General features: G+C 39.1%; 1 protein-coding gene across 3 annotated transcripts in view; it reads right to left on the reverse strand.

Annotated features, from left to right (window-relative positions):
- The window catches only part of lrp8 (low density lipoprotein receptor-related protein 8, apolipoprotein e receptor), a 182,391-nt gene that overhangs the window by 65,464 nt on the left and 96,922 nt on the right, over positions 1 to 20,005 (reverse strand). For all 3 annotated transcript variants that reach the window (XM_084354996.1, XM_084354997.1, XM_084354995.1), the window contains exon 4: positions 9,065 to 9,193. In XM_084354996.1, the coding sequence (XP_084211122.1) occupies positions 9,065 to 9,193 (129 nt within the window). The remainder of the gene's footprint in view (positions 1 to 9,064; positions 9,194 to 20,005) is intronic.

Consider the following 20,005-nt stretch of genomic DNA (forward strand, 5'->3'; position numbering starts at 1 on the left):
CACCGACAACACACATGCATAGAGTACACATACACACACTCTGTCTGGAAAATAATTACATTCCCTCCGATAATTGTTAAGTACAAAATCTATGAATACATTAAAAATAGGTCATTGTAATTAAGTGTTATGATTACATCTCCACAATGAACATGTAATCCTGCATTTAACCATGGGCGCTGTATGATAATGACATGATCACCATTTTAGATGGTCTCATCATGATAGAGTTATTGTTTATCTTGTTGATCACTCTCCACAGATAAAACTATGTGTCTTTCTCGACTGCCAGACTAGAGCGTGATCCTCTGGGTATTTTAGATGGTGTCTAATCACACTGATGTTTCTAAGCTAAAGAGGTATGTGCTGTTCTTGTCGCTACAATTTGACAAACTGATCATTAAAGACATAGAGAAATGTGATACAATGACAAATGTTTTGTAACTAGGAATTAGGAAGTGAATGTTAAAAGGAAAGACACTGAATGCAAAGCCAAGTAAGGAGATGAAGAAGAAAAAAATCTGGATAAAAATTGGCTAATATATTAGCTTCATCAGACAGTAAAGACAATAAAAATACATTGTGGGAGATGGCTTTGAGAAGAGATTAGGGTGGGTCTTATAGGTAACTGACCAGGAAAACAGCAACATTAAAAGATCCCTTTCTCTTTCATCCTCATTAAATTGTAGCAAAGTTGTGGTTTCACCTGCGTGTATGTGCGGGGGAGAGGAGTTGGGAGTGAAAGAGGAATGAGTAACATTCTTGAAGCTATCGTTGGAAGAAAAAAGTCTGTCTGAATCTGAAGCAAGTGCTAATGCCTCTGGGTGCGCAGTGAGCCCGTTTGTTGTGCTGGTGCTCCATTATATTACACCTACGCACACAGTCAGAGCAGTCAAAGGATTATAAATGAAGGAAAACGTAATGGGAAGAAACTCCGAGACAAAGAGGCTACCACTCTGTGTCTACGCAGTCACCCCTTCTGGTGAAAATGTTGGTGAAGCACGATAAATGAGGCAATGCCACTACATAAACAAATGTTCACACACATGTACTCAGGTACCACATACTATTTTTATGTGGGTGGACTCTTCATTTTCCTCCTTGATCTGTAATCAAATAATAGAACAGAGGTTACATTTACTGAGGTCATAAGCAAGCTGGACTAAAGTAGTTACAGACTGCATGCGTGTAGATGCCTGGAGCAGGGGATGTGCACGTTTTTATTTTTATGTGTATGCGTGTCCACAAGTGTAGTGTGTGTTTAACTGTTTCTATTGGGATGTTTCCTCTGTGTAAAAAGCACTTGAACTTACAGACATAGTTGTCTCATCACATACAAAACCCTTCTGACACATTATTCACTCCCCTCCTTTTACGTTCCTACCAGAACAACACACACAGAGTACACAAACACATAACATCTCCCTCTCGTCCGGCCCTCTCTGCCCTGCTATAAAACACCAACTAACGCATCCCTGGTGGGCATCGATCCAGCAACAGCTTGCTGTAATGTAACACAGCAGCACAGGCTGATGTGAAAAGAGCAACAGGTCCCTGGGGCCTGCAGGAGCCTCTCGGACTACTGTCTTTCTCTCCCAGACTCTGACAGTCTCTCTGTTTGCCTATCTGTTTCTTATAATGCTGAAAGTGTATTTGGAGTGTGTTCTGACATAGTAAAGGAAAGCAAATATCAATGCAACAAACATAAAGAGGGAAAAAACCCTGACACCTGGGCATGAAAGACTGAAAGACCATTCAGCTTCCAGATCATTGTGTGCCTTTGAGCAAAGTCTACACGCAGAAAGGATCGAGGCCGAGGATCATGTTCTCAAAATGTATTTTTATGATGTTTGAGGTATACGTGTTATAAAACCAAACTCCGTCAAGAAATAACCCAGTGTGTAGGTTGTGTGTGTATGCATTCTCAATAAAACAGAAGGTTGGGAGCTACAGGATGTAGGTGCCAGTGGATCCAATAAAGGTAACGCCATCATCTTTATTGGAGTGCTATCCACACTGACACGATTACAGTATTTTCATTGCTCTCTTAGGATCAGAAATAGCCTGCCTAACTGCGTTAAGCTGTTGCTGGTGCTGGGTTACCACACATAGGTGAAAGTATTGGAGAGAGGGAGAGGTGAGAGCAGGTAAGAAAGGCAAAATAAAAACTATGACAACAAGACGATAAAGAGTCATCCACTCTTTTTTGTAGATTGTAATCAAACAAACAAGACAAAATCAATAAATATATTGGATAATTCATTCTTCGCTTGTGGACAATCGCCTAATCTTATGTCCATCTGTTCTCATTTAAATGTGCGTGATCTTATTAAGTTTGTGGAAATGTAAACTTTGCCGTTGATCAACCGGATCATTCCTGTACTCGCTGAATCAGCAACTCAAAGATCCAGTTTTTCAAATCAAAAACTGATTGGTGAGCAGGTAAGGAACACTTTTCACTGATGAAAAAAAAAAAGCAAAATTAGTATTCAGCCAACAAGAGGGATGCCATCCGTCATGTAAGCACCCCCTTTACCCCAACATAAAAAATTATGTTTTACCTACGCATACACCCCAAAGCACGCAAACACAGCTACTGGCAGCTGTGTGCCTAAATGAACACAATTCCACATTAACATAAATTAAAAGCTCATAAACTTTCTTCAGAGGCCTCTTCTAAATGTAATAAAGAACCTCTCTTCCTGGATCCATGTTTTATTCAACATTTGGATATGCTCAATTAGCAGCCCTAATTAACGTTTGCTGTACTCCAATTGTAGTTGCCGCGGGAGCGAGAGATAGAGGAAGAGCTGAGGAGATCAGAGGTGGAGGAAGCGGGTGGTGGGGAGGAGGATGGGATGGGATGAATTTTAAGGGGGCGGGGGTGAAAGCAGATTTCAAAAAGGAAGTGTATTATCTAGGGGTTAATTTATAGAATAAATGTGTGTTTGTGGGTGGTGTATTACTGTGTATACACACTTTCCACACTGCAGAGTGAATATGATACTTTTAATATTGTTTATGAGAACATTTATCAGCATGGCACCATCAACCTACTTTAGCATGAGACACACAAGCTCCAAACATCCACTTTTTATTTTTACCAATTATTTCCGTTTTATTTTCAAAGACCTTTGTACTGATGACTGTGTCTGCATTTTCCTGATAACCCTGAATGGTGGCGTGTGTTGCAGAAATGCTGGCATTACCAGACAGCCGGTCTGGAGAGCTATTCACACGGTATTCTACTCCCAACTGCTATCAGACAGCTCCGTCACGTAGCTGTGCTTTGCTATCTGTGCATACATACGATACTCAATTGTAACTTTGTTATTTCTGTGTCCGTATAATCAAGAATAAAACATTTTACAGTCAACACGATTAGGTTGTGTTGGTTTGATTTGATTTAATATCACTTCTATTTTAAATAAATACACAATGTGACAGATATAATCTTTCTTAAAGTAATGATAAAATGTTTGTTTATCATTTACATATGAATCTTTTTCTGAGCCTTACCATACCTCAGCTCAACTTAATATGATGATTTTTAAAACAACTCTTCTCAAAGTGTTGAGACGAATCTCATTTACTTTGGTCTCTTCATTCAAAGCAGTGTTTAATAAAACATAGCTAATAGCTGAATAGCTTTAATACTAGTAAAATAAAATCAGTGTAGCTTCAATAAGGTATAAGGTAATCCAGGTCTAAGGAGGGCCCCCTTTAGTAAACAACAATGTTGACATCCTACTGAAAAAATTAAATAAGGAACAAGTCACCTTTATATTCGAAGCATTAAAAGTGCAGCATGCATTGTCATCATCATTTAGCCTCACCGTCAACAGATACCCTGATGACACTTTAGTGTTCTGTCTTTGTTCAATATTGAATCAGGAAAAGGCACTTTTGCCGTTAGAGTTGTGCTTAAAGAAATGAGAGAAAACAGCCTGTCAATTAATCATTCAATTAACCTTTAAGCATTCATATTTGTTAAAAGTGGTGAGCAACTGATATAAAAATTGCTTTTTTAGTTTAAGTATTCTTTGTAGTTGTCCAATGTGGTTGTATGGCTACTTTTTGGTGCCCTGCACAGTCCTGTTTTTGCTCAGCATTATCTTACCTACTTCATAAAGGTTCACATTGTCATGTATACCACCTCTTAATCCAGTCACTAAGAACTGAAGAAGCCTCTTGGATGAGAGGTGAAACGTCTTCAAGAAACTGAAACATGTCCAGTCGCCTACGATACAGCACTTAGAATACACAATCTCTTTTGACAGCATTATGATAACCATTTGGCTTTAAATCAAGAACAGACACAAAAGGCGAAAATATGAAACATGCTCACAAGACTCTTGTTTTACCAATGTAATATGAATACACCTTAGGGCACTTAAAGTGTTATTTTTGTACACTTTATTATGTTCTTGTGTCTACAGCTTAGCAATAATTTATTTAAAGTTTGATAAAAAGAAAGGACCTGATGGGTGCGTGGCTTCTGAAGAGGGCTTTTATGTGTAAACTCATAACACAGGCCTTTTGAAATGATGTCAGATTAATTTAATATTCATCGCCACCACCTCAATCTTTAAATGATAGATCAAAAGCTGATCTCTACAGGTTATTTTAACAGCATGCCTCCCATTACACTCACACATGCACACTCGAAGCATGTGGCAGGAAATCTATTATCAAGACCCCTGTGAAATATTTCACAGGCGTATTAACCACTAAACTTTCTACTGCAATAACGGATAAAAGCTCACACAGGTCAGACAGATGAAAGGCAACAGAGAACATATATGGTGTCTGATTGCCTTCCAAGTCAATACGCAGGAGTTAAAAGAGAATAAGAAAGTGCAGGTGCTAGTGATGGGCAGGGAAGAGAAGAGAGAGAGCACTCTCACTCTCTTTTCAACAGCGTCTCACTCTCTTTTCAACAGCGTATATTATACATCAGAGACACAGAGATGTATGTGAACAACGCAACGCCAGCTCAGGTTACATGACTAAATCAACAGCGGCTGTTGTTTTCATCAGGCCGTGGCCGCAAACTCCCTAATGTGATGACTCTTTGTACAAGCAGCCTGCACTCTAACAGCTTACAGACAGAATGGAGATGAATGGATGTGTGGAGGAACACAGAGAGAAATATTGAGAGAAAATGAGCACCAAGGACAGCAAATATAGAGAGATACAAGCGAAGTGAAGACGTTTCTATCCAGCTGGCAAGAAACTTTAAACGCAACTTTTAAAATGTGGCATAATGGAGATAAATTGTACATTTCATGTGTTTGCATCAGCTAGGCTGAAGCAAATACTGTAAATAAGCTTCTGAATGTCATTTACTATTATTATTATATAAGCAAAACAGGAATCTTTCAAGAGCTGTTTATTATGTGGACAGACTACTGGTGTCCACAGTTGTAAAGTTGAATGTATTTGGTGAATTTCTGGCAGAATATTATGGACATGTAGTGCTCATTTTTCACATCTTATTATATGTTGACGCTTGTGCCAAACCTGCATTATTTACTTGTATTTTCCATTACTATCTGTCTCAATTCATATCAAATTCAGTGTTTCTGACAGATGTCTAGCCCAATTTGACGTACTCCTCTAATATTTAATCCAAATTAAAAAATAATTGCCCATAGACTGCAAAAAACATGGATCAGAACCTAACGTGAGACAGAAGAGTAAATACATTGAAATAAAAAGAGACGGAGGTAGAGATGATTCGATGGAAGAGAAAAAATGATGAAAAAGAGAAGGCGGACAAATGAGGTTTAACCCACAATGTTGCAAACCACAGGACACCTCAAAGGAAATAAAGGAGAAGTGACAGTGAAGTGAAAAAACTGACCTTTAACAACGTACAATGGGCATTCAGTATGCTTACAATGTACCCCTGTGACTGGTGTGGTGAGTGTCTGATATATACGCCAATATACGTAGTTTGAATGCAACACGTTACAGTAAACAGCAAGAGCTAAATATTCATTAAAAATACATGTGGGTGTTTTTTGGAGATATATATTACCATGCTTCCCTAAGGGTATTCAAAGTGATGCGATTGCACTACTCCATATTAAAATTAATTAAAAGTGTGATATAATTTTTATCTAAACTGCCTCTGGAAATCAGTAAAGTTCATTAAAAAATTGTAGTTTCACTTACTATTTTACACATCTTTGGTTGTGCACATAAGGAACAGACCGAAAGAATTTAACAGCATCCATAAGCAATCTTAAAGTGTGTATGTTCACATGTGTGTGTGTCCTTAATTATACATGCATGTGCCCGTCCTTCCAGTCTGCATACATGCATTTTGTGCATTACGTTCAGCATGTGAATGTATGAATGTCACAGTGCCGGAGGGATGATGGCAACATTATGGAAAACTGAGATGCATCACACACACATAGACACGCACGCACGTACGCACACACATACAACCTTGTAGTTCTACTTCCATTCTTTCCTGTGCTACATTCACTTTCTCCTTTACACTACAACAGTGACAACTGACCAGAATAGCTTCAGCCTCACTTCACAGATATGTAATTATTCTGAAGGTTTGAAAGTCATGCGTGTTCTCATAAAGATACCCACATGCACACGTTTAAATATAAGTTCAGAAATTGAGTGTACATATAAATTAGTTCTTTTTTTATCAAACAGAATTCAGGTTCAGTAATGGGAAAATATCACATGCAATCTATAGTCTTCCAAAAAATGCTGCGTGTGCATGTGTGTGTTCGTGTGAGATGCAGGTTAAAATCGATAATCCTGTAGGCCAGATGTTTATGCTGATGAAAATCAATGCCCTTTTTACAGCATCGATGTCAGCTGTAAGAATCTAGGCTAGATAATGTGATGTGAGGGTATGTGTAGATGACAATACAAAAGTGTGAGTGTGTTGCAAATGCAGCAATGTGAACTTGTGTGTTTGCGGTTTGTTCACAAAGCTATTCTATAGTTTTCCCCCAAAGCAAGATAAACATTGTGCATGAGCCTTTGTGAAATCCAACACTGAAATATGACATCTAATCTTGCAGAATGTTTGAAAGCAAGACAGAAACATGTCGTGTGGTTATTTGGTTGAAATGTATCGATTATCTGAGCATCTTTTCTTTAGTTGTGTCTATAATGACAGTAAGAAGAAAGAAGATTTTTCTCTTCTCCATGACTACAGAATAATTACGTGTGCTACTTTGTGGTGAAGAATGAGACTGTGGGCTCTATCTTCATGTGATTACACTGGGGATAGCACTGGGGTGACAGCCCCTCACCAACACCTTACACACCCACAGATGATTTAAATAAGTAATATTATTCCTAATTAGTGCCACAAGCCACCGGTATGAAAACACTAAAAGTATGCCACCAAACCCTCTGCACACTGTGCATGACACACTGAGCCTATAAGTGTGCATCTTCATTTACAAAACAAAGCCCTACCGTACGTAAAAGACTGTGACTTGCTGTCTGTGCTATCAGTATGTTTTTGAATGTTAGACAATCTATGTAAACATATAGCAAACTGGTGGATAGGATAGGATAGGATACGTCACATAACACAACACCGTTGGACCAACTCTCCCAGTCTGCAGGGAGAGCGACCTGCTTTTCCCCATTTCCGGCTCATCGAGCAAGAGCCAAGAACAAGGACAGGATTAGGGAGGCAAAACAGACCATGCCTGACATCTCTAGACACAAAGCATAGAAAAAATATATAAATAAATGAAGAGATGAAACATTTTACTTTTTGGCAGCTATGATGTTGAGTTTAAAATACTCCTGGCTGCAGTTTAGATCAGATTTGAACTGAATCTGAAAATATACGATGACCTAGGTGACACACTAGAATGTGCGTTGAACACTCGCTGTATGTGTGCCTCATATTGGGTCAAAGGCTACATATTGGTCACGCCTGCACATTAAAACCATGCCACAGAAGTTTGAGAAAGACGTTTCGGTCCACCTAACCCTTTTTGTGATTTGATCCAGAAAACTTTTTTATAGAATGGTGAGCCAAGTTCTGCATGATTTGTTCTCTCTTACCTAACTTTGAGATGAATTTGATATAACATCTACAATCACTGAGCTTGTCGGCCTATTGGTGTGCATGATGTATAAATTGGGGTGCGTGTTCATTAATTTTTCAAAACAGTTTGATCTGATGAAGATCCAGATGGAATCCAAACGTTGTCTATATTTAACTTCTGTGTTGTGGAGTAAGTGTGCAGGCATTATCTTTTGCTTTGAGCCTACATGATGTCCGTATGACCATCCGTATCTTCTCTCAAAGACAACACATCCCCATTTTTTAAAAACATATTCTTTTAAGATCCGAATTCAGGATGAACCCCGGGGTCTGAAAGACAACTACTGTCAAAACACACCGTGCACCGCAGTTATTACTGAAACAAGAGGAACCTTAATGCTTCATTCCTGGAAATAGTATCACATGGGACCTTAACTTTTCAAGCTATGTTTTCTCTCTTCTCTCTGGTTCTAACCTCAGACATCACAATCTTCCGTCTTTTATGTTTTTGATATTATTGTTTCTCTGCTCACCTCTGCTGTCCCTGTCTCATTTAAAATCGCCACACAATGTTCAGTTTAGCATATGAGAAAATAGCAGATAATACGATTTGAAATCTAATCAAATAGAGGACATGCATTTAACAAATGCAGAAAATGAGCACTCTGTACTGAAGACACAGGATTCACTAATGATAATTAAACCTACTACAAAACAATATTCTTCATCACCTCTGCTGCCAACAGCCAGTAGAGACACAAAAGAACAGAATACTCATTCCTAATTATTTCAGGGTAATTAAGTCCGTCAGATATAAGACAGGCTGTTACATTTTATCATCTACTAACTCTGCAAAGTGGCATTCTGAGGCAAATATAGACAATTTACTTTAAAGCTTTTCACCGAGTGATAAGAAACTAAAGTTGAGTTCAATTGGAGCTCAAAGTAGATTCTGTAAAAACATTTTTTTTGCCCCTTTCCATCCCACATTTCCACCACCCACCACAAACCTACCTGCAGCACACTGCTCCTCATCTGCTCCGTTCTCACAGTCCCGTTCTCCGTCGCATCGCCATGACAACGAAACACATTTGCTGGCAGCCCCGCCGCAATCAAACTTCTCTGGTGGACAGGTCTGTCGGCCTGTTGTGGGGGGGTGGAGGTGAAAAACAGCAAGTGGGAGAGCATAGAGGGGGGAGAAAGGGAAAGGAAAATGGACAGAGCGGATAAGGAAGTTGGGGGAAATGGATGGGAGAGAAGGGGAGTAAAGAGGGACAGAGAGGGAAGACAGGGAGGGTGAAATGAGAGAAGAAACAGGGAGGAGGCAAAAGATAGAGAGAGAAGGGACAGACAGTCAATGAAACAGTTTGATAACTTAGTTATCTTGTTGCTCAAATCGATTCGCCCTGAAAGGCCTGCAATTAAACTAGACACACAGTGACAAAGGAACAAAGAAGCAGGAACAGGCAGACACAAAGCCAGGAAAACACACAGACACACACACACATTACACAAACCACACCAAACCAAACAAGACGTGAAGACAGGACTCTACACTCAACACAAGACATGAAGCACACACGCACTATTTTGTAAGAACTCTTAACTTTAGTTGCTTATTTTTATTATTAATATTAAATATATTAATATTGAGTTTCATTAGTTTATCAATTATTTGATTAAAAAATTAAAGGTCAATAAAATGTCAACAAATAGTGAAAATGCGGTTATCAAGAGCTTAATTGGGACATCATCAGGGTTTAACCAACCTCCTTCTCCTCACCCCAAAGATTTACAGTTTCAATGACGTAAAACTGAGAAAATTAGCAAATATTTACATTTGAAAAGCTGGAAACAGTGAATGTTTGGCATTCTTTACTTGATTAATGATTTACAGCATTAAACAATTATCAAAATTGTTCTAAACAATTGATCAACTAATCTCTTTAGCACACAGAAACACAACAATTGTTAAACTAAAATAAACTAGAATACAGACTGCATATAAATAGGGCTGTTTTCTTTCATATGTGAAACCTTATTCAATAAAAACTAATTTTTTGAGTGTGCACCAGCGTGAGTGAATGAAGTGAGAAAGCACAAGTAACAGTTTGTCAAACACACACACTCATACGCACACTGTGTGCGAGTGAGAAAGTGGTCCCTCCTGGTAAAAGCCCATTACAGTAGAGAAGGCCATTGTTCCTACACGTGTAACCCGTGGGGTTAGTACAGGGAGAAAAAATACAGCCGTCCAATACATCAAATTTACACTCAGTCCCCACAGCAAATCCCTGTCCCTTCTACTGCAAACCACCACACTCCCTCACCCTGCCTCACCCCCCTGCCTTCCTCTTCAATCAGCACCATAGGGACTCTAGTCCCAGATTACATTACAGCGCTGTGTCAAACTCAACTCTATCAATTATACATATTTGACCACCAGAATGCTTCTTGGCAACCAGCCTGAGTGTGTGTGTGTGTGTGTGTGTGTGTGTGTGTGTGTGTGTGTGTGTGTGTGTGTGTGTGTGTGTGTGTGTGTGCGTGTGTGTGTGTGTGTGCATGTGTGTGTGTGTGTGTGTGTGTGTATGTGTTGCAGCCACAGATCAATTGTACCTATGGGATTCGGCCATTTCCTTGTCATTCTCTAGTCAAGTGAATGGTCTGACATCTAGGTTACTGTTCAATCAATTGAAGAGATTGTTGTTGTATGTCTTGGAGATACTTTCCTATATACAGTACACAATATTGGTCTGATGGTGTGTGTGTCAGCAGAGTCCGAGTTACCATTTGGAGACTTTCTCACTCTAATATGAATATAATATGACTATGAACCCGAACACTCCCAGAAGGTTCAGTTCACTAAGTGTCTGATTGACAGCTGGGTTAAAAGGATGTAATTTGTCTGACTGACCATTTCGGCCCCGAGAGTCGGAACGGGCGGAGTCATAGACCAGCTGCCAATCAAATGACAGAATACAGTTGAGCATTAACAACAAAGAGCTCCATTAGCATTGATTATGACAAAATCAATGAGATAATTTCCATCCCATGGGGAATAATAAATAAATGAAATGAAAATGAAAAGGACGATTCCAATTTCCTATTATTCCTATTATTATATGTTTAAGTAACGCTTGACTGTTAAAATGTTATTCAGCTGCTCTCCGTTGGCCTTTAATGGAAGTTCTAGTCAAACATTCATACAGTCTGTAAAAGGTGTTTCTATTTGCTGCCTCAGTCAGCCAGAGTAACGCAGACCGTTCACAAAGAAAATTGCCATGTGCAAACTGAGAAATGTGTTTCACATTGCTTGCAGAAGCAGTTTGTTTGGATTTAATAGAAGTGGTAGTACATGGCAGTAATTAGCATGATTAAAACAGCCACCAAATCTGCACAGGCGAAGAAAAGCATGCAAAGTACGGACAGAATATCTAATACCTCTGCACAACTAAACTAATTGAAAAATCACATATAAGCACATTGAAAAACCGCCGTAATACCGATGTAGCTCATATATAATAATCAAAATAATCATCTCAAGTGTTTTTATCAAGGTCGATGCTGTCTGACTGCCAGGTGATGAAGTTTATAATGAAGTTGTAATATCTTTCCCAGACTTCTGAAAGTCACTGCTTGGATTTGCCCTCTGTCTTTGCTACCCTCTTGTTAAATGCTGACAGGTGTATCCAGCGTCCGAGCATTGACAGGCTTATCGACAGTAAGCTGGGGAGGCACGCCTGTGCCTGCAGAGATATTGCCAACTATGATCATATTTCAGGCCAAGTGCAAAATCGACTGCAAATCTCTTCACAGAAAACTATGTAAAAGCTGCATCTTTGTACACATACATATTGTAAACAGGTGCTCGTGGAGGCAGGCACTGGCACACATACACCGACTACATAAGCAGAACTACTTAGAGCTATAAATCCTCTTCCGCTCAGCTGCCAGTCATAGGCGTTTAACTGAATTCACTATTCTTTAGACTTTGTTTTGAATGAATATTTCATGGGCTATAAAACTCCTGGGGCACAGAGAAGAATACTGGGCTGTTAGCGGCCAGATAGCTTTCTTACTGCCAAGGCCAACAGTGAATAACAGCTGAGGAACTGATGCTAGCCATGCTCCAGTGGAGCTGCTTGGTGGCGAGCAATAAGAGGTGGTGGTTGGACACGGCAGCTCCCAGGTGGGTGTATGCATTATCGAATGAGTGTGAAACAGGGTCAGAACAAGCGTGTGCACTCAGTGAATGTATCCAGGTTACATAAAGGTAAAGCAGACAGATAAACAAACACAACTGGCTGGATGACAAGGTCAAAACCTTTCCGTCAACTTCCATATCTTTGACATATAAAGGCATATAATTCTGAATGAATTCACCCCAGTGCCCTTTTAATAATGCTATGACAAACTCATATATCACTTTCACATCTCCCTGGGTTGGCAGTGATTTGCCTACCAGCGTGGGAGGCTGTTTTCTCAGTATGACACTCGACAGTTGCAGGGGATATGATGGGGATTTTAGTTCTGTTAAAGGTGGGCAGAATTAGTCACCTAGAAAATCAATGTCAGGCGAATCAGCTGTCTTTAACATATGTGTGGCAAGAATACATTAGTGCACTACAGTGATTGTCTTCTGCTTCTGATTGTATGCATTAGCTAAATGTTGCATACAAGATTTTCTAAACTTAAGCTTTGGTGGAACCTCAAGATCTTATGCAAACATTATTACAGCATTATCTTTATGTTGCAATGTTAAAGTGTACTTGCACAAGCTGAATATGTACTGGCAAACGGAGGTTAGAGCTGCAACAAGTAGTCTATTGACAGATTAGTTCAGTGTTTCTCAGACCTTTTACACTGTGTATGACCTCAGAAACTACGAGGCTCCCCAAGTGCCACCATCAGTCTCTTCCACTAATATTTTCCTAAAATTCTTGTTGGAAAATAGGAAGCTGTGCACGGATTCTAAATAAACTTTATGCTGGTCCTTGGGTCAAAACAATAAATTTGACTTAGGGGACGATGCAGTCCTTTTATTCAAACACATTCACAAATACAGTAGAAGTGGTACAGACTTGTTATTCTCCTCACATGGCTCACCTAAGTGTCTATTATGAGCAGGGTATGGGGTGGACTGAGCGAGGCGCTGTATGCTAATGAACTTTTGATTAACTACCTTCTTAATTTCCCTTCACAAGGAGGGAGGGGATTGGAGTATTGTGGTGTGGCCCCACGTCCACTCTCCAGCTGCCTGCCTAGCATCAAAGCTAGCCTCCGAGGTGATTGATTTAGACGGCTCGTAGCCCTGCAGGCTAATGCTAAGATAATTTATTTATTATGGAGGTGTGTGCATGAGCCTGGGAGGTAAAATAAGTCATCCTTAAGTCACAGGGAGACAGCACATCAAAACAAAGGCACGTGGGGGGAGAGTATGTGATAATATGGCACATGTTGAATGGGAAGTTAAGGAATCTAACGGATGATTTTACCCTGTACCGGCACCAGGGATTAGAGTTGCATGAATTTAAAATGATTAGAGCTACACCAAATTCCCCTTCACTCCAGACAGCACAGCACTGATTGATGAAGTACCATGCTTTAACATCTTTTTATGCATACACCTGAAAACATGCTCTCATCACATCAGTGGAATATTATGAATGCCCAAACACTCTGCACTGCTGCGAATATCAATTTGCTCCACATGTACTCCAAAGCTAAATGAATTCCAGAGTGAAGGCAGTTAAGTTTCATAAAAAATACAGAAGCACAAGCACTTTCTTTCTTTGGGGTAGCGTGTCAAATATCTGATTTTCTAAAAATGTAGCAGGACGCAACATAAACATCACGAGAACCAGGAATTACCACAAATATTGAGCATTTTTATGTGAGTAATAATGCATGTAGTAAGTGAGAACTTTTTTCTTGCATGTGTTTGACACATTATCAATTAAATATAAACTAACAGGGGGTCCATAACAGCTGATCGTCTGTGAAATGGGATAATTAAACTCGAGTTTCAGCCATGAGGTTGCACCATAAATTGGTGAGTGGCTGCTTGAGAACAGTAAACTTTTATCACTCAGCTACCCTGCAGTAAAAACATGGCCAAGGCATGCCTTGAATCAATACACAACCACGTACTGGGCCATCCTGGTGAGTCTTCTTTATAGAGACCATTTGAAATTTCAGGTATTTAACTTCAGGCCAGGCAACTATATTAACATTTCCCAAGCTTATGTCTTTATTTTTAGCCTCAGTTACCTGGATTTATCTGGATTCACGGATAATAACTGAAACAGGAAGTAAAGAGGGAATAAAAAGGAGCAGAAAAAGGAAATTAAGTGAAATGTAAGAGGGGGAGGTGGGTCAGATATTGGTCACAGAATGGAGAATATCAATGTTGGGACAAATTGGGAACAAGGCAATTAGAGGAAGATAGTACAGTGAGACGCTCAAGGAAAAGAGACGCAGCGGTATTGGGGTGATGGGTTGGAATCTGATCAAATTAGGTCTTCTTGTGGCCTGAGGGGGTACAAATGCACACACAATAGGCATAATAATGTAATTTGGTCACTGAATCACACTACAAACTCTACAACGAGAACAGATATATAAACATGCACATTAATACACAAATAAAAAACAAACAAACATAAAATTATGTATTGCAAATTTCCCCATGTTACACTGCAATCCATTTAGAGAAGTGGGCTGGACTGCATCTTAACACAGCAGAGATTGTGAGAAGTAGTCCAAATGAATATATTGCTCTAATTTCAGTGTCTGGAATTTCATTAAAATAAGTGGAAGCTTGTAGTGCTTGCATAGTTAATCTCTTTCAGGGATTGCACTGCATGCAGTATGAATGATTTTTTTCTTTTTCTTTTAGAGCTGTAACCTTTACAAAACGAGAAGAAAAGACTGGAGAAGACAAAGGACATGAGGCAGGGGAGCCTAAAGCTCACAGAGCGCTCATATGCATCAATGATTCATACAAGACCAGAGATGTATGGATCAGCCAATTATTTGGCTTGTAAGGACTCTGCAAGCCTAATGGTTTGATCGGATGCAGTGGGTCATATCGTCACGGTGACGCTCATTAACCTCGTTCCAAGAAGTGGTCTTAATCGCAAAGGCTTGTTAAGGTAAGTTAAGGGGTGTAACAGTTTGTGTGTATGTTTAAGTGCGTGCACCCATTAGCAATACACACCCTCCCAGGGAGAAGACATTTTGAAATGCAGTTACCTTCTATTTCTTTCTTTCTTTGACCATTAGTGGCTGATTTTTATTGTAGCTAACCTCTGGTCAAGTTCGAGTTAAAAGAGTAATAAAAAAGGGTTTCTAAATTGCAAAAGAATAATATTTTACATACAAATTAGAGTTGGAACAATAGGTTTAATTGTTTAATTAATTTATTAATAATTTTTAGTAATTTTTCAAGAGAAAGTAGTGGAAAAAATGCCAAACATTCTCTGATCCCAGCTTCTCCATGACTGGATTTGTTGCCCTTCTTTGTCATATATTGATATAAACTAAACATCTTTGGGCTTCGCACTTTTGGTTGAACAAAACAAGACATTTGAAGATGTCACCTTGGACTCTGGGAAGTTTAAATGGCCCTTTTTTTCACTATGTTTGCCATTTAATAGACTATATGATTAAGCAATTAAAGTCTGCAGATTAATTGATAATGAAAATTATAATAAAATGCTGCCTTGTGTTCTTGCATTGTATTCTGCAGAGATAAAGTTTGACTGAACAATATGAATGTCCACTGTATTTATCCTTGGAGGACATAAAACATCTTAGTCTCGCACACAATTTCGAAAATGGGTGATTTTTCTCCTTGAACCTAAACGCCTCATTTGACATGAAGCTGTCAGGTTAGATCAAATGGATAAAACAAGTTGATGGACCCAAATGAAACGTAAATCTAACTTCACAGGTCAGTGACATTTCTTCGGTCCTTTCTGTGCATGAATTCATTCACTTCATGGGCACAGTTACTTTATGAGAGTTATTTTCGAGAGGGAACAAGAATATGTCAGTGTAAGCATGTCAAAATTAGTGTATGCATGAGTGAAAGTGTGTATGTGTTTTCGCATGTGTATCTGCTGTAAGTCCAAGGACGGTTACATATAATTGTGCATGCATGACTGAGTGTGTGTGTTTGGCTGTTTGTAAGAATAGGTAAATAATATATGTGTAAATGTATGATTGTGTGTCTTTTCCATATCCTCACATTGTTCACAGAGCACAGCATAATGTTTTGTGGCCATGGAAAAAGACCAGAGAGAGGTCGAAGACGTGTTTGCTGATGTAGATTTGTTTGAATTTGGAAAACTGGCTATGGAATGGACAAATTCCATTAACACCTGGTAAAAATACCAACGATATTAGCAGGTTTAGTTTTATCCTAATCTGAGAGATTTTCAGTAATCCCACTTTTTATTGGATTAGTGAATACATTGTTTAAGGGTAGGTCAGTTGCTAATTCACTGCTATTAAAACAGGTTTTAAATGTTTGCCCATGTCTCCAAAGAAAATTGATGACACAACAATGTCCATTTTCAGACATTTCTGTGTGCTTTTTGACTCTTAAATTTAGTTTAGTTCTTGGACCCCTTGGCGTTGAATGTAAATGAGGAGTTTGGACTTGGAGGCCAAGGCTGACCCGCTACATCTTGCCTTGAAATGTTGCTGTATTGCCAACCTCAACACCCCCTTGTCCTTCAGATGTGAAATCCAATTTACGGAAAGGGCGTACGTGGTTAATATCAGATTACAATTTAAATGAAGGTTAGTGTTGATTAGTGGCTTTCATTGGAACGCTGATCTCCAATTTTTGCAGCCCTGATGTGGAGAGAGGGTGGTGGTGGGGGGTTGCTGGAGAGAAAAAGATCAAAGTCAAGGGAAAGTGGAGAAAAAAATGATCACAGAGAGCCAATACAGAGAGTGGAGAAAGTAATCAGATGGCAACAAAACAAGAAGAGAGGAAAATGAAAGCCATGTAGTGGAGTAACACTAGAACAAAATCACAGGGAGCTTGTCACAATAGTGAGTCAGAAGTCCAAAGGTTGAATACAATTCTCAGATGTTAGACAGAAATGATGATGTCATTAAAATATTGTGCAGGTTAATTTTTTGCAAAGTAACATGAGAATCACCAGAATGGAAGTAATTTTATGCACAATTTGAAGTTTTACATTAGAAAAGGTTGGTGGAAACAGCATAAATTGGAAAAAAAAAAACGTCCTAAATTTTGATCCTTGCTTGAGGTGTTTTTTGTATTGCCATTTTCGAAAGAGTCACTGCAAATACCCTTTCTGAATAATTTCTGACATAGAAAGCATTTAACTCGCATGACTGATCAGCTGTTTCGGCTGTGTCCACCGTCTGAGTCTTCCCCGGATATTCCCACAAGATTGCCATTCCCAGATAAATTCCCACATGCCCTTGCAGATGGCCAAGATGACGGGTTTTGTTTCTTCTTCTTTGAGGTTTATTGGTGGTTAGTTAGAAACATGCTTAGTTTGCTTTTGTTTTGTTTTTGCAAAAGTTTACAAAATGGACAATTAAATGGAAATAGCTAGTGTAATGAAGAAAAATGTTTGGGCGAAACTATGTGAACATAGCCCCAAAGGGAAACATTATGTGAATGCCTTGATTGCGAATAGAAACAGCAGAGGCGGGTGCCATAATGTTAAAGTCGATTTGTTTCCATCATATCATATTTCTAATTCTATATTTCCACTATTATGCTCATTTCTGCTCAACTGGTTCTGGCATTTCTTTTTTTTATGTACAAAATGAAAATGTGCATAAAAACAGGCAGATAGAAATGAACACATAGAAGATTTCTTATATGTTTTCATACAGTAACTGGTACAATTTGTTATTCAGGGCTCTAAAGTAGATGATACTGCAACGTTAATCTGGAGTGGAACCGCTCTCTCTCTCTTCAGGCTGTGTAAAGGAGAAGGGGAACTATTAGCATGGTCTAGACTGTGGGTCTGTCAGTGCCGTTGGGGGGGTTGATACAGCACGACACCAGCACTCTCATAGGAAATTGCCACTTTCTTCCAACTCGCCCCTCTTAATGGTTGTTTAGTAGACGACACATTGGGCATTAAAAATACTGCCAGTGGCTAGTGCCACATCTCGACTAATGAGAGATTGCAGGAGAGGGAGGATGACAAAAGGAAGGAGAGGGAGAAGGAGAGTGGGGGCCTCTATTTTGAGATGCACAGAGTGTGAGGCTGAACTTGACAGGGGAACTCTGAGCTTATTTCCTCTGTGGCAGTTTATTGAAAGTCTGGGTCGGGCACAAAGGCAGCGGTGTGAAGATTAAAACAGGCATCCAAATTATGTAGAGAGTGTAGCTGACGTCTGTAGGCTTCTGAGTGGACTTTTCTAATATTATAAGACAGCTACTGGCTGTGTGACGTGTCCTTTTGAGTCATTGCAATGCAAGGTGGGCTCAGATACACCCGTTAGCAAGTGCAGTGAACCGTAAAGCATCAGAATTTGGATTCTGTCTGGAAAAACAATTTCCTGCATAGTTAATTTGAGTCACAGGGAAACCCACAGTGAGTGTTTGAAAACAGCCACTCTGTAGTCTGTTTGTATGCCTTAATGCCTATCATCCAGGGTTTAGGTTTTATGTAACATTTCTCGACCGTGCTGACGTCTGCTGTCACCAGTTTGGTCCGGTTTTGTATTATACAGTTGTTTTATATTTTCCCTCAACACCAGTTAATGTGATATGTTGGACCAGCATTAAGATTACTAGCACTTGCCTCTGTCATGGTCATAACATTCTCTTTCTCCTCTTCTGCTTCTAGTTCATATAATTAAACTCTGACTGCACCTGTTTGTCTGACCATCTGCTGCCTTTTTTCACCATTTTCTTCCTGCCATAACCCATAGTGCTGGATCTGTTTGCCTGTCAGACTGCTTTTTTGTTGCCTTTTGACCTAATAAAGGCAGTTTTTATGACACTGGTTCTGTCTCACCAGTCTGCTTTTTGAAATGATCCAGTGAAATAATGTAAGATTTCCTTACAAGAGAGGGAATATGAAGATAAAACTGAAATAAAAACAGAGATGCATTTTTCCAGCCTTTTCATGGCTATATGTATACGAATTAAAAAAAAAGAAAAAAAAGATGAGAACTTGTGTCTTTAAAAAACAGGAACAAACCACAAGCAAAAACAATCCCATCAGGCCGTTCCAGCTCCACAAGACGCCCTCTGAGAGCAAAAACATATTGACCACCGATCAATCGTAACCAGCCAAGAGCAAGGGTCACTAATTGAACGGAATAATGGAATTGACGGAAAAATCACATGGCGGCTGTTGCTGTGTAGGTGGTTTTCTGTTTGATGCCATGTACAATGTAAACAAGGAAGCAAGTTTGCTGTAAACAACTGTTTCGACACACAGCCACATCACAGGGGTCCAAATGTTTTCTGATACAGGGAAATTTATATTTAATAAAGATAACATGGGCTCCTAAAGGATTCCCCAATGCTTAATTAATTCAACAGCATGTTGATAAAATATGTTTAATGAAATTACTACTTACTCAATAAAAAATGTGTATTTCGGGGGTAAGAAGTTGTTATTAGCTGTCACTAACAATTAAATGTTAACTTTCCAGGAATCAAGGTAAAACCAAATTAAACATTTCCTTATCTTAAAAAACTTTTACCACTTACGCATTCAAATTTTTTTCTATATCTTACAGAACGTCTTAGGATTATCTTTCTGGGTGTCATTATTGCAGAATAGTGCTTTCACACAGCAGCAAAAATGCAATTTCATGTTGTGTGTTTTGTGGCTGGAGGCTCTTCATTAAGGAATCAATACACTTTAACTTATTACTGATATAAATCAAGGTAAATACATTTGATGTTAATGAGATGCCACAAGATACAGCAAGATA

This window comes from Pagrus pagrus, assembly GCF_965226575.1.
Source record: "Pagrus pagrus genome assembly, chromosome: 6".
Classification (NCBI taxonomy): domain Eukaryota; kingdom Metazoa; phylum Chordata; class Actinopteri; order Spariformes; family Sparidae; genus Pagrus; species Pagrus pagrus.